We start from the raw sequence: 15,185 nt of genomic DNA, 5'->3' as shown, positions 1-15,185 counted from the left end.
TTCCTGCTCCTATGATGCTGCTTGGCCTGCTGTGTTCATCCAGCTCTACACCTTGTTATAACATATACATGGGTTTACATACACACTCAATATAACATATTAAGAGAAAGGAAATATTCCCCACGATCATTTTTCTGCAGATTGTAAAATTAATTCTGCTGACCGGGGAAGGGGAGTGGGCCTGTGATTGGGGAGCAAGGTGGGGCTTGGGGAAATATTAACATTAATGCCTGGATTGAGCAGTTTAAACGGGCCATATTTCTGAGCACATCAGGTAATTGGCTTCAGCAATCCAACTCCTTTTCTCTGAGTTGGGACAATGGACAAACAACCAAGAACACCTTCTCCCACCCACCCTGAAGAAGCAACTTTACATTTTAAATATCTCAATGAAGCTGACAGCCTTCGATTTGACCTGATTGTCGGTCTGGGACCTGACTCATTTCCTGGACAATGCCAAGAGCAGCAGGGAGAAAATGACAGTACAGATCAAGTGTTTTTACAGGTTGAATCCACAAACGCCTTCAGCACCAGATAGTGTTAAAGAAGCATGAGGCTGCAGAAGGACTTGGACAGGTTAGGAGAGTGGGAAAAGAAGTGGCAGATGGAATGCAATGTGGGAAAGTGGGGAAAGTGTGAGGTTATGTACTTTGGTTGGAAGAATAGAGGCATAGACTATTTTCTAAATGGGGAAAGGCTTTGGAAATCTGATGCACAAAGGACTTAGGAGTCCTAGTTCAGGATTCTCTTAAAGTTAACATGCAGGTGCAGATGGCAGTTAGGAAGGTAAATGTAATTTACTGCTGAAGTCGTATAAGGTTCTGGTCAGACCGCATTTAGAGTATTGTGAACAGTTTTTGGCCCTGTATCTAAGGGAGGACGTTTTCAAGAACGATCCCGGGGATGAAAGGCCTATCATATGAAGAGTGGTTGAGGACTCTGGGTCTGTGCTCAATGGAATTTAGAAGGATAAGGGAGGATCTAATTGAAACTTACAGAATACCGAGAGGGCTGGATAGAGTGGATGTGGAGATGTTTCCATGAGAGAGACTAAGACTTGAAGCCACAGAGTCAGGGTGAAAGGATGACCCTTTAGAACTGAGATGACGAGGGGTTTCTTCAGCCAGAGTCATTCAATTGTACAGCACAGAAACAAATGCTTTGGTCCAACTCATTCATACCAGTCAGACATCCAAAATTAATCTAGTCCCATTTGCCAGCATTTGACCCATGCCCCTCTAAACCCTTTTATATGCATGTACTCATCCAGGTGTCTTTTTAATGTTGTAATTATACCAGCTTCCACCACTTCCTCTGGCAGCTCATTCCATACATGCACCACCCTCTGGCTGAAAAAGTTGCCCCTTAGGTCCTTTTATCTTTCCCTTCTCACGTTAAACTTATACCCTCTAGTTTTGGGATCCCCTACCCTGAGAAAAAGACTTTGGCTATTCACCCTATCTATGCCCCTCATGATTTTACAAACCTCTTTAAGGTCACCCCTCAGCCTCCGACACTCCAAGGAAAACAGAGGATGGTGAATCTGGTACTCGTTGCTGCTGAGGCCAAGTCATTGAGTGTATTGAGACAGAAATAGACAGGTACTTGATTAGTAAAGGGATGAAGTGTTACAGGGAAAATGCAGAATTAGGCTGAGAAACTGTGACAGTTATTTTATCCTTTTTATTTTGAAGGAAGGTTGTAAGGTAAAGGCACAGAACTGGCTACTGACGATGACTTAAGTAAACAACTTCCAGGGCCTTGGGTTTTTTTTAAAAAGTTGGAACAACAGAAACAACCTGGGTGTGGCCAGCTCTCAGACCTGGCTTTGTACTTTTTTTTTTAGCTTTAAGCAGCAGAAGCCTTTGTGGTCTCAAAAGAGTTGGGAGCTTCAGTGAATGACTGTTTTTCTCTCTGGACCTTCTCGATGTTTTTTGCTCCTGGATTGGAGAATTGCAATGTAAGAATGTGTTTCTGAATTTGGCTTTTTGTCAAGGGTTGTGTTTATGGGATGTTACTATATTGGAACAGTTCATTACTAATAGGAACTATCTCCATTATGTCATTCTAAATTGCTCTTTTATCTGTATTTTAATTGTACTGTTTAAATTTGACCAGTTGCATCACATCTGGAACATGGCACTTCACATCAACCTTTAAAAATTAAAAGTTAGGGTCTAGGCTACCTTCTTAAAATATTTTAAAGGAGTCTGGTCTGATCTGGTCCATAACAAAACATATCAACTATGATCAACTGGTGGAATAGACTCAATGGGCTGAATGGCCAAATTCTGCTCTTATATCTAATGGCCCATCCCTGATCAGGGAGAAATTTCAGAACCTAACTTTAGGACAGCTAAAGGCACTGTCATTCATTCATGGTATGTAGGGTGTCACTGGCTGGCCAGCATTTATTGCCCATCCCAAGTTTCCCTTGAGAAGGTGGCAGAGAGTTACCTTTTTGAACTGCTGCAGTCCTTCTGGTACAAGTAGACCCACAATGCCCTGAGAGAAGGAATTCCAGGATATTGACACAGTGACAGTGAAAGAACAGCGATATATTTCCAAGTCAGGACAGTGAGTGACTCAAGGAGAACTTGCAGGTGGTGGTGTTCCCATGTATTGACTGCCTTTATTCTTCTAGATAGGCGTGAGCTTAGAACGTACTAAAGACTGTGGGCGAATTTCTGCAATGTATCATGTAGATGGCATGCACTGCTGCTACTGAGCATCAGCAGTGGAGGGTGTAGATGTGGTGCTAATGAAGCAGGGACTGCTTTGTCCTGGATAGTGTCAAGCTTGAGGGGTGCTGGGGCTGCACCCATCCAGGCAAGTGGGACTATTCCATCATACTCCTGACTTGTGCCTTGTAGATGGTGGACAGGTTTTGAGGAGTCAGAAGGTGAGTTACTGCAGGATTCCTAACCTCTGGCATGCTGTTGGCACATGCTTGTTTCAGATCTCCAGCAGTCCTTACTTTCATGTTCAATTCCTCTTTGTATAAAGAATAGATTTCATTAATGCGTTTGAGAGATTTACGTGGACGTAACGTGTCAGTAATAATACCTTCTGTATTTGTTAGGTAGCTGAATCTGAGCGAGTGGAAATCTCAAGACCTGCTCTCAAAAAAATAACATATTGAGCCCTAGTGCACAAATCTCCAAATGACCAATGTGCCTCGCCCTCTTAGCACCCAGTGTCCTGTCTGTGGCAAAGTCAATAGATTGTGCATTGGCCTTGTCATCTATCTACGTGGAAGCAGGTCATTCTTGAAGTCAAAGGACAGGCTAAGATGATGGTTAGGTGTGATCTCTGTGTATCAGAGTCAAGTAGTGAGATGTCTTGCTATTTTAAAAGAAGGTACATAAATGCAGTTTACGATGAGTGCTCCATTTCTATTCCCAAGGACAATGGAAGAAGTCAAGAACACTGCATTGCGTAAGTCCCACACATTGAAAACTGTGGTTTTCTTTTTATTTGTTTATTGGCAGTGGAAAATAAAAGTAAGTATTTTATTGAAAGAAAGCAATAAATACGTGATAAAAATAGTTCAAAGTATTGTATAGACTGTACATAATTTGTTACAAGAAGGCAGAGAAAAACTCAGAACCGCAAAATATTGGACAAATAACAGTACATTATTCAGGCCAACGTACATTAAAAATTGACCACTTTGGACAGATTTACAATGTGTTGGTACACAATACATAACTCACTATAATACCAACAAACTGCAGCTGACACATTGGTGGGTTACTCAAAAATACTGAACACTCTTTATAAAGCCATGACAACATTTCTTCGCTCTCCTATTTATGGGTCACCTTTTAAAAAGGAATATGCACAGTATCTATAGATTAGCAAAGGGTTGCAAAAAAAGCAAACCATATTTCAAGAAAAATAAATAAGGCTTTAATTTTATTTATTTTTAAAGAACCCCACTTCTTACACTTCTAAGTTGAATAGTCTTAATTGACACCAGTCATTGATATTGGTCCACTAAAAGGTTAAACCAGCCTTTACTTAAAAAAATTAGGGAGGAAATAGCATTGGAGTTATAACAAGAGGTTGTCCTCTTGCATTCATCCCACCTATTCCTCAATAGTCCTATATATATGGCTTTACCTCTTCTCCTGCCCATCTATTCATTATTAGTCATACTGAAAAAATGGACAAGCATTTACAATTTAAAAGATGAGAACTGATAGTTTCTTAAAAAAAAAGGATTTAATTACAGACTTCAGACTAACTACAACATTAACACACTTGGTGCTGTCAGCATGCAGTTTCTTTTGGGAAAAGAGCATGAAAATGCCATTACACCCACTTTTTTGTCCTCAACTTTATAAAAAAAATCTGAATATTTGTAGTAATTACACAATGATTTACAAACCCCCCACAATTCTCATAGGGATGAATACATACAGACATATGATACATTTCCTTGAGAAAAAAAAACATGATTAAGAGTAAAGAAAACTGATTTAAGAAAGAATTGTACATAGTTATAAAATGCATTCTAAGCAAGGGTACGTGATTAAAGCTAGGTGCCAGATCTACAATAAATCAATATTGAAACAGGTTTACATAAATGTAAGAAACATTTATTCTAAAATTTTAAATCTAGAGTACTCATGAGTTGTGGTTCAACTAGTTTAAATCTCTGTATTAAAATATTAAGTCCAAGTTAGACATATTGCCACACCACAGATTTCCCAGCTTTCTCAGCAATTCACGTGATGTACAATTACTGCATGAAGGCTTTGAACGCTGGGCAGTCATCAGTTGAAATAGCGCGTGTGAACTAGAAAATAAAAAAGAACATTGTTAAATATCAAAACTGGACAATGTTAAATATTACAACCACATTAATAGAGATACAAATGCTGAGTTAGTTCGTTACTATGGTCAGATAAGTGGAAGGACAAGACGAGACTGAACTTTTTTTTTTAAAAACAGATTTTACATTGCTAATGTGGTGGAACTCAATTTTAGAGCAGGGTGATCAAGGAAATACAACTCGAGGGACACAGTTCAGAAAAATAATTAAAGCAAAACAAATTTACCTCATTCCAAAGTGGATTTTCTACTAGTTACATTAATCGCTTATGGTTGGCATAAAGTGTACAATTGTAATTGAAGCATTGAAACATAAAATAGCCTCCAACTTCATTGGCACAAAGTCTTCACAATTGAAATATTTATTTTTAATTATCTCATTCCATCTTTCAGCTCAGTTTTCTAATGTTTTATTCATTATTGCTGCTAATATTAATAACTTTGCAGAATGTATGAGTAAATAACTGAAAATACTGATAACTAACACGGTTCTCGTAAACAACTGTAATCATGTATTGATGCTACTTCCATAGTTAATACGCCTCCCTCCTCCCTTGGCCCTGAACCCGCCTCTTCCCTCCTCAGCCCTGTCCCCTCCTCCAATAAACCTGCATTTATTTTGTGCTATTCACAACCTCAGATAATCTTGAAGCACTTCACATTTTATTCATTAAGGTTTAAGTTACTGCAGTTATGTAGAAAAACAAATTTGCACAAAGCAAAATTCCGCAGCTAAATAAATAATTCAATCTATCATGATGTTAGTGACATTGATAACTAGGGATGACAGATAAACACCCTCCTTGGCTGTTTCAAAACACTCACTCAAAGCTTCTATCCACAAAGTACAACAAGAAAGGAATGTGCACACATCATCTGCTGCATGATCAACTCAGATGAAACATGACTCAGTTGTATGAAATGAAACTGCAGCAAACAGGGAAGGAGACTGTGCCACATTTTGAATGTAGCACACTATTGCTTATTATCTAAATTCTATTCGATTCAAGTCTCAGTTTGGAATTCATATTTTGAGGATAAAGGCTGTTGGTTATTTTCCCTGTAACCCTGCATTATTTAAAAAAAAAAATCACTTATTTGACTGAAAGGATTGACAGAATTTGAACTGGAAATTTTTTTTGAGCCTCATCAATTCCACTGGGATTTACACTCTCAGGTGAAGTGAACAAACTGATCCACATCTCTCCTGGATTTGGCTGAAATGCAGGTTTGTTTTCAGATATCCAAGTCCTAAGATTACAAAGCAGTGGTTCAATGAAGCACAAGACTGTTACGGTGCAGGAAGTGGCTGTTTGGTCCATCATGCACCAGTTCTTCAAAAGAGCTATGATCTTCATTTTAAAAAGTTAGAGATTTAGTTGGAAAACAAATTATCGGGACATTTCAACATAGATAAAGAGCTAGTTTAGGTTCAGATGAAAAGAAAATTCTATAAACAATGTACTCTCACGCCTTTTCAGCTACCAAATTGCATAGACTCCCTGTGATTGGATAATTATAAACAAAAGCTCAGTTTCATTATAAATGCTGACAACCCTCTTTTCCATACAAATGTGTAGAATTAAAAGTTCCTCTGTTCCCTTAATATCTTTGATAAATGCAAATGAATCTTCACTTCAAAGTATCAATTCCAAGGAACAGTTTGTGTAATAAACCTGTTTTTTAACCAAGTGTCATTTTGGTAAATGACATCACAGGATCCCTACTGTATAGAAGCAGGCCATTCAGCCCGTTGACTCCACACCAACGCAGATGAGGGGGAAGCGATGGCATCATGGTATTATCACTGGACCGTTAATCCAGAGACCCAGATAATGTTCTGGGGACTTGGGTTCAAATCCTGCATGGCAGATGGTGGAATTTGAATTCAATAAATATCTGGAATTAAGAGTCTAATGATGACCATGAATCCATTGCCAATTGTTGGAAAAACCCATCTGGTTCACTAATGCCCTTTATGGAAGGAAACTGCCATCCTTACCTGGTCTGGCCTACATGTGACTCCAGACCCACAGCAATGTGGGTGACTCTTAAGCATCCTCTGGGCAATAAATGCTGCCTGGCCAGTGAGGCCCTCATCTCATGAATGAATAAAGAAAAAAAGTCCCTATCCCTGTAACCCTGCATCTCCCATAGCTAACCTGCACAATCTAGCATGGCCAATCCATCTAACCTGCAGATCTTTGGACTGTGGGATGAAACCGGAGCACCCAGAGGAAACCCATGCAGACAGTGGGAGAATGTGCAAACTTGACACTGACAGTCATCCGAGAGTGGAATTGAACCTGGGTCCCTGGTGCTGTGTGGCAGCAGCGCTAACCCACTGAGCCACCAGCTGCTGGAAATAGTCAGCAAGTCAGGCAGCACCTATGTTGAAAGGCAAAGTCAGTGTTTCAGGTCAATAACTTTCTCATCAATTTTGACCTAAAATGTTAACTCTGTTTCGCTCCCCACAGAAGCTGCCGGACCCGTTTAGCACAGAGTATCTATAGCATTTTGCTTCTGCACCATTCTCGTAAGCATACACTGGTAAATCTCTCCAAAGACCAGTATATCCTTCCTCAAGAGGTACTGCTGTTCACAGTATCCCAGGTGTGATCTAATGTGAAATAGGAACAGGAGTGAGTCATTTAGCACTAGAGCCACTGCAGCCTCAAGATCAATCATGACCTCATTGAGTACTGGGAGGAACGTCGTATCACTCAAGCCAGGGCCAGTTTATGTTGCAGAAAGTTTTCTTGCCGCTTCCAAAAATATTAAGCATCTGTACTTAAAAGTGTTAAAGAGCAAGATGCATTTCCAAACACACCATCAGCTTAATAACTAAAAACCAAGTGTCTAAACTTGACAACTTGGTCATAGTGATACCAAAGCTCTCAAATTTTGAATGGCACCAGACAGAGAAAATTTGGTAGTAAATAATTGAGAGATCCTAAAAGTCACCTTCTTTTAAAAAAAAAGCCCGTAGTTCCCAAATTATCCTGCATCTAGCCTGTTATGTTGCATAAATTATAACTCAGTACACCCAGGAGAAAGAATTCTGCTTCAAACTGACAAAAAAGCACTAGGAAGATGCACTGTAACCCCTTATGAATCGTTAACCAAAGTTACTTTCGACTGTGATCTTGCAAAGATCACATTAGGGAGATACCATGAATACTTACCCAAAATTAACATGAATAGGTTCGTACTGTAGTGGAATCCATTCTTGGCTCTCCAGAAATATTGCCTGCAGTTTGCATTGAGAGAGATAGCATGCAGACAACATGCGGTTAGTTATAAATTAGTAACTCAACAAATGCAGAAAGCAACACTGCTTACTAGCTTTTCAAGTATCAAAACCTAAAAGAAATTTGGAAATCTGATTTGGATTGTGAAATTTTAAGAGTAAATATTTATTCTGAGGAATGATACAATGTTATGAATTCTCGAACCTGAGCTAGGCTGCACTTGAATGAGTATGAGTTAACTTGCAAGGTCATGCATCATTGGCCTTCATGCAGCCAGTACACAATCCAGATGTGGTCTCTTTGGGTATCTTTAATTTCCTGTCCCGTGCAGGGATTCACAAATCACAGCTTCACATTAACCAAGCCACCGAACCTGCAACTTTGATGTTTCTGTTCTAATTATTAGTGAAGAAAACAGGATGCAATTCCAGCAAGAAAAGGACAGGTGAGTGATTTATCCCACCAAAAGACTGGTTAGTATACATACCACATTATCACAAAGATTTAGAGTGGGGTTAGATAAACAAAAAAAACAGCAAGATGGAAAGGGCAGACAACCAGTAAAAAAAAAGTAGGTGGAGCAGGCTGGAACTTTCTTGTAGCAATGGCCTAGGGATATGATCACTAGACTATTAATTCAGAAACTCAGCAAATGTTTTGGGGACCTGAGTTCAAATCCCACCTCAGCAGACGGTGGAATTTGATTTCATTTAAAAAAAAACTGGAGTGAAGAATCTACTGATGACCATGAAACTATTGCCAATTGTTGAGGAAAAAAACTTATCTAGCTCAGGGATGGAAACTGCCATCCTCACCTGGTCTGGTGTACGGGTCTCCAAATACACAGCAACGTGGCTGCCTCTCAATTGGCCTAGCAAGCCATTCAGTTGTACCAATCACTAAAATGTCTCAAAGAAATGAAACTGGATCAATCACCTGGCATTGACTGAGGCACCTGAAGAAACAGCCCTATTGACCCTGCAAAGTCCTCCTTACCAGGGGCTAGTGCCAAAATTGACAGCTGTCTCAAAGATGAATCAAGCAAAAGCTTGACATAGGCTCATGGAATCATACCTTACAGACAATGTCCCAGACACCACCATCATCTCTGAATATGTCCTGTCCTATTCGAAGGACATTCCCAGCAGAGGGGGGCTGCACAGTGGTATACAGGTGGGAGGGAGTTGTCCTAGGAGTCCAAAAAATTGACTCCGGACCCCATGAAGTCTCATGGCTTCAGGACAAACATGGGCAAGGAAACCTCCTGCTGATTACCATGTCCTCCATTGGCCAATGAATCAGTATTCCTTCATGCTGAACAACATTCGGAGGGAGCACTGAGGGTGGCAAGGACGCAAAACGCTCTCTGGGTGAGGAATTTCAATCTCCACCACTAAATGTGGCTCGGCAGCAGTACTATAGATCAAACTGGTCAGGTCTTAAAGGACATCGATGCTAGCCTGGGTCTGCGGCAGGTGGGGAGGGAACCAACAGGAGGGGAAAATCATACTTGACTTCTTCCTTACCAATCTGTTGACTGTTGAGACATCTGTGACAGTGTTGGTAAGAGTGACCACTGCACAGTCCTTGTGGAGATGAAGCCCTGCCTTCACATTGAGAATAACCTCCATCCTGGTGTGTGGCACTATCCCCATGCTAAATGGGACAGACTTCAAACAGATCTAGCAACTTGAGACTGAACGTCCATGAGGTGCTGTGCGCCATCAACAGCAGCACAATCTCATGGCCCGGAATATCCCCCACTCAACCAATACAACAAACCAGGGGATGAACTGTAGTTCACTGGAGAGTGCAGGAGGGCATGCCAGAGGCAACACCACACATACCTAAAAGTGAAGCTGGTGAAGCCACCAAGCAGGACTACTTGAATGCCAAACAGCATAAGCACCAAGTGATATTCAGAGCTAAGCAATCCAACAACCAACAGATCAGATCTACGTTCTGCAGTCCTGCATGTACAGCAGTGGACGAGGCATCAGCGGCAGCTCAACAAATATCCCCATCCTCAACGATGGAGGAACCCAACACAATAACCACTCCATGTTGTTGACAGTGAGAGTAATTCAGTGATGGTGACGCTGCTGAAGGTCAAGGGAAGACCATTAGATCCTGGCTTGTTGGAGACAATCATCACTTGATGCTTGTGTACTGAGAATGTTACTTGGACTTCTCAGCCCTAACCAGGATATTGTCCAGGTCTGACGGTTTTAGATATGGGCTACTTCAGTTACTGAGGAGTCATGAATGGTGCTGAACATTGCACAATCATCAGCGAACATTCCCACTTCTGACCTTATGAAGGAAAGGTCATTGATAAAGCAGCTGAAGACAGTTGGACTTAGGACACTGGCCTGAGGAACTAAAAAGACGTTCTTGTGGCAAAATGTTAAGCCCCACTTCCCTGGAGTCAGAAGGCCTGGGTTCGATCCCACCTGCTCAACAGGTATGTCACAACACATCTGAACAGGTTGATTAAAAAAAATTAACCTGAGGAATCCCTGCAGAGGTATCTTAGTACCAAGAAGACTGACCTTCAACAACCACAACCAACTTCCTTCTTACTTGGCATAATTCCAACCCCCTTACAGAACAGACAGTCTTCAAACAGTGTGGTATTGTTCCATTCAGAAATTCCTGTGCCCAGTGAGTGGTGAGCTTGCAGAATTGTCTGCCACAGAAAGCGGTCAAGGACTAAAACGCTGAATGTTCTCAAGAGGAGTTAGATATAATTCAAAGGGTAAAGGGAACAGGGAACTGAGTTAGATAATTAGCCATAAGCATAATGAATTATGTACCAGGCTCAAAGGACCTACTACTGTTCTTATTTTCTGTGCTTCTATTGCCATGAACTTGATCCACCAAATTTATAATGTGCTGACACTTTCCTGTTCTTAGCCTGTTATTCGAATTCCTTATTCCCATTACACAAGCACATACAGTATTTAAGGTTCTCGAAGATTTGTAGCTCGGGTTGTGGGTGAGGTTGTGGACGAGGTTGTGGACTTGCTTGCCGAGCTGGCTTGTTCTTGTTCAGACGTTTCATCGCCATGCTAGGTAACATGTTGTTCTACCCCACTTAGTATTTATATGACCCGGTCTGTTGAGGTGTTGTGTGTCATTTCCGGTTCTTTTTTGCAAGAGAAGAAAGATGGGGTCTAAATCCACGTGTTTATTGCTTACATTATAGGAGGAGAACCAAGCCTCTAGGAACTCTTGTGCATGTCTATGTTTGGCTCAAGCTATGATGGTCATGTCGTTCCAGTTAAATTGATGGCCTTCGTTGTCGGAGTGTACTGAAAGGAGGGAAAGTTCGTCGTGGCGTTTTGCTGCTAGCTGGTGTTTGTGTATTCTGATAGCTAGTTTCCTTCCTGTCTGGCCAATGTAGTGTTTCTGGCAGTCCTTGCACAGTATTTTGTACACTACGTTGGTCCTGCATGCCGTGAGTATGGGGTCGTTGATCCTTGTGAGTATTTATGGTAGTGTGGCTGTGGGTTTGTGTGCTATCCTGATTCCTAGTGGTCGTATCTGCCTCACTGTCAGTTCTGATACATTCTTGACATTGTATTAGGTCGTATTGGGTCCTCTCAGTGTTGTCTATTTAGTAGGCATCTGCGGATAAAGTTGGTGAGAACCATTGATAGCGAAGACCTTGCATAGGCGCTCTTCCTCCTTCTTGTGAAGTTCAGGTGTTGCGGCCTGTTTGAATAGTGTCCTCACACAGCTTTGTTTGTGGACGTTGGGGTGATTGCTGTGGAAATTGAGGATTTGGTCAGTGTGGGTTGCTTTCCAATATACTGTGGTTTGGAATTCCCCGTTTGTCATTCGTTCTACCCTGAGGTCTGGGGACAGAAGTTGACTGTTATTTTCCTCTTCTCTTGTAAATTTGACTCCGAGGAATATGTTGTTGATGCGGTGGTGACTCTCTTCTAACTAAGTGCATTTAATGATAACAAATTTGTCATCCACATATCGTATCCACAGTTTTGGCGCTATGCAGGGGAGGGTTGTGCGTTCTAATCTTTGCATGACTGCCTCTGCAATAAGTCCTGAGATGGGTGACCCCACTGGTGTGCCATTAATCTGTTTGTAACCTTGGCCAGTAAAGGTGAAGTGTGTGGTGAGGCATTGGTCCAGTCGTCTGAGTATGTTGTCCTTGCTGATGGAGCTGTTGGTCGGCATTCCTGTTTCGTCTAGTAATGTGGCCAGTGTTTCTTCGGCTAGTGGGATGTCAATGGACGTGACTAGCGCTATAACGTCAAAGGATACCATAATCTCGTTGTCATTGATTTTGTTATTCTTGAAGTTATTAAGGAATTCCTGGGTTGAGTGGATGGAGTGGGGTGATCCGTCAACCACGTGTTTCAGTCTCTGTTGTAGGTCCTTGGCTAGCTTGTATACAGGTGTGCCCAGTAGGGAGACAATGGGTCTGAGGTGGACGTCTGGTTTGTGTACTCTGGGGAGTCCGTAGAAGCGGGTGGGCTGGGGGGATGGGTTCAAGCCTTCTGGTTTCATTTTTATGTAGTCTGTCTTGGTTATTTGTCCTGCATTCTTTAGTCTCCTCAGTGTTTGGGTGATCCTATTTCCTAGCTGTGGTGTTGGGTCTATCTCCAACTGTACCTGCAAGCAATGCCTGTGCTTTTTCAATGTAGTCTGCTTTGTTCATAATGATGGTCGTGCGCCCTTTGTCTGCTGGTAGGATAATGATGTTCCTGTCTTTCTGGAGTCCTTTGAGTGCTTTTCTCTCTGACGTGTTTAAGGTGTCCCAATCATTCCACTGGTTCAGTGCAGGGATTATTGTCTATCTGACGGGTTGAGTTTCGTCCAGGAGTCCATTGTTTTTTTCAACTTCTATTCTTTCAACAATCAACTTCCGTTCCTGGACGTCAGGGTAGAACGAATGACGGAACAGCGAATTCCAAACCACAGTATACAGGAAGGCAACCCACAATGACCAAATCCTCAATTTCCAAAGCATCACCCCAACGTCCACAAACAAAGCGGTGTAAGGACACTATTCAAATGGGCCGCAACACACCGGAACTTCGCAAGAGGAAGAGCACTTACGCAAGGTCTTCGCTATCAATGGTTTCCCCACCAACTTCATCTACAGATGCCTATTAGACAGGCAACACCAAGAGGATACAATATGACCTAATACACTGGCCACACTAACGTATCAAGAATACATCAGAACTGACAATGAGGCAGATACGACCACTAGGTATCAGGATAGCACACAAACCCAAAGCCATATGACGACAAACACTCAAGGACCAAAGACCCTATTGCCACAATATGCAGGACCAATGCAGTGTACAAAATACCGTGCAAGGACTGCCAAAAACATTACATCGGCCAGACAGGAAGGAAACTGGCCATCAGGATACATGAACGCCAGCTAGCAGCAAAATGACACAACCAACTTTCCCTCATTTCAGTACACTCAGACGATGAAGGCTATCAATTTAACTGGGATAATGTGACCATCCTAGCTCAAACCAACCATAGACACGCATGGGAATTCCTAGAGGCCTAGTTCTCCACCCATAATGCAATCAATAAACACGTGGAATTAGACCCCATATACAAACCCTTGTAAAAAAGAACTGGAAATGACAAAACGCTTCAACAGACCGGATCATATGAATACTAAGTGGAGTAGAACAACAATCGCTTCATCGGAGGCCGCACTGACGATGTTACCTAGCATGGTGATGAAACGTCTGAACTATAATCAGCCTGCTCGGCGAGCAAGTCGACAACCTCACTGATACAGTATTCCCCATACAATTCACAACTTATTTAAGTTCTAACCGTTAATTCAATTGTTTGAGATGAGTATTTTGACAATCATACGCAAGTAACACATGAAACTTTGAGGTGTTTATCTGCTTTGAGATAAATGCAATCTTGTTTGGTACTACTGTACTGGAGCTATTGACTATTTTGGTGTTACTCCATTAATGTATACAGCATCTCTAGTAGCTTAAAATGATGGTGACTTTTTTATATCAATCTTCATAACAAGAAGATGTATTGTAGAATAAACCCAGTACAAAATGTAACTTTTAAATTACAAACTAGATTCTGTGTGTCACTGTTGTTTCTCACCTCAGAGTAATACAGCATGGAAACAGGCCCTTCAGCCCACTAGTTCATATTCTTGTACTTTTACGGGGATTGGTCATCCAAAGTACGTTATCTAATTAATCTTTTTGTTTACAAATTCAGACAGTAAACACTGGCTTCAAAGAGAGAAACAATGTGTCGATTTAAGGTGGCTTTGATGATGGCGTAAGGAAGTCCCTCAACACTGTAAAGCTAATGAAGTGTTCCTAACATGCGGATACCATTGTGATGTAGCAAACAAAGATACCAATTTGTACCTAGCAAGCTTCCGTGAATAATGAGATGGTGATCAGATTTTCAGGTTTTACTTTTGGGTAAATATTGAACAGACATCAGGGTTCTTCTGCTCTTTGGATCTTTCATGTTCATCTATGGGAAGACAGTATCTCAATTCAACATCTAAGTCTGAAAAACAGTTTCCTTTCAGTACGGAATGGTTAGACTGGACGAGACAGTCAAACCTGGAGTCAGCCTTGAATTCACAATCTACTGATTCCAATATAAAAAGAAACTGACAAAGCTAGATAAAGTAGCATCAGTGCCAATCTTAATCCTGTGCATAAAGACTTGGCAGCAGTGGGTCACTTGGTTGAGATGTGGCTGATCTTAGCCTTTCCTCAGTAAAGGACTCGAAAGTTACTTACAGGGAGTTCTGCTATAACGTGTGTTCCGGCAACGTGAATGGGCTATAACATGATTAATGAATAGGGGGAATGCTATTTCTAAAACGCAAACTTGTGCTGGCTATAACGAAATTCCACTGAGTACGCGTCAACATCACGGGCTTTGTCAAAGGAAAATTTCTTTTTTTTGATCCTCGCACATGGTACAAATGTTCGGAGTTAGTTCAGAGTTAGTCATAATGAGCTCATTTGAAAAGTTATTGGATTGTATGTCACAAACCTCAAATACAATATCACACAGAACACAACCATCTTATTAGGA

The 15,185-nt window shown here is 41.3% G+C and overlaps 1 protein-coding gene across 1 annotated transcript in view; it reads right to left on the bottom strand.

The window, feature by feature from the left end:
* Window positions 1-3,439: 3,439 nt before the first annotated feature.
* Window positions 3,440-15,185, bottom strand: part of LOC109920159 (liprin-alpha-1-like) — a 117,314-nt gene continuing 105,568 nt past the window's right edge. The window contains exons 23-24 of the mRNA XM_048606905.1: window positions 8,025-8,089; window positions 3,440-4,804 (exon numbers count right to left, since the gene is read on the bottom strand). Of these exons, the coding sequence (XP_048462862.1) occupies window positions 8,031-8,089 (59 nt within the window). The 3' untranslated portion in view covers window positions 3,440-4,804; window positions 8,025-8,030. The remainder of the gene's footprint in view (window positions 4,805-8,024; window positions 8,090-15,185) is intronic.

Source organism: Rhincodon typus, chromosome 17, assembly GCF_021869965.1.
Source record: "Rhincodon typus isolate 14 chromosome 17, sRhiTyp1.1, whole genome shotgun sequence".
In the NCBI taxonomy this organism is placed as follows: domain Eukaryota; kingdom Metazoa; phylum Chordata; class Chondrichthyes; order Orectolobiformes; family Rhincodontidae; genus Rhincodon; species Rhincodon typus.
Note: the sequence above shows the minus strand (reverse complement) of the source record. Positions and strands in the feature narration are given on the sequence as shown.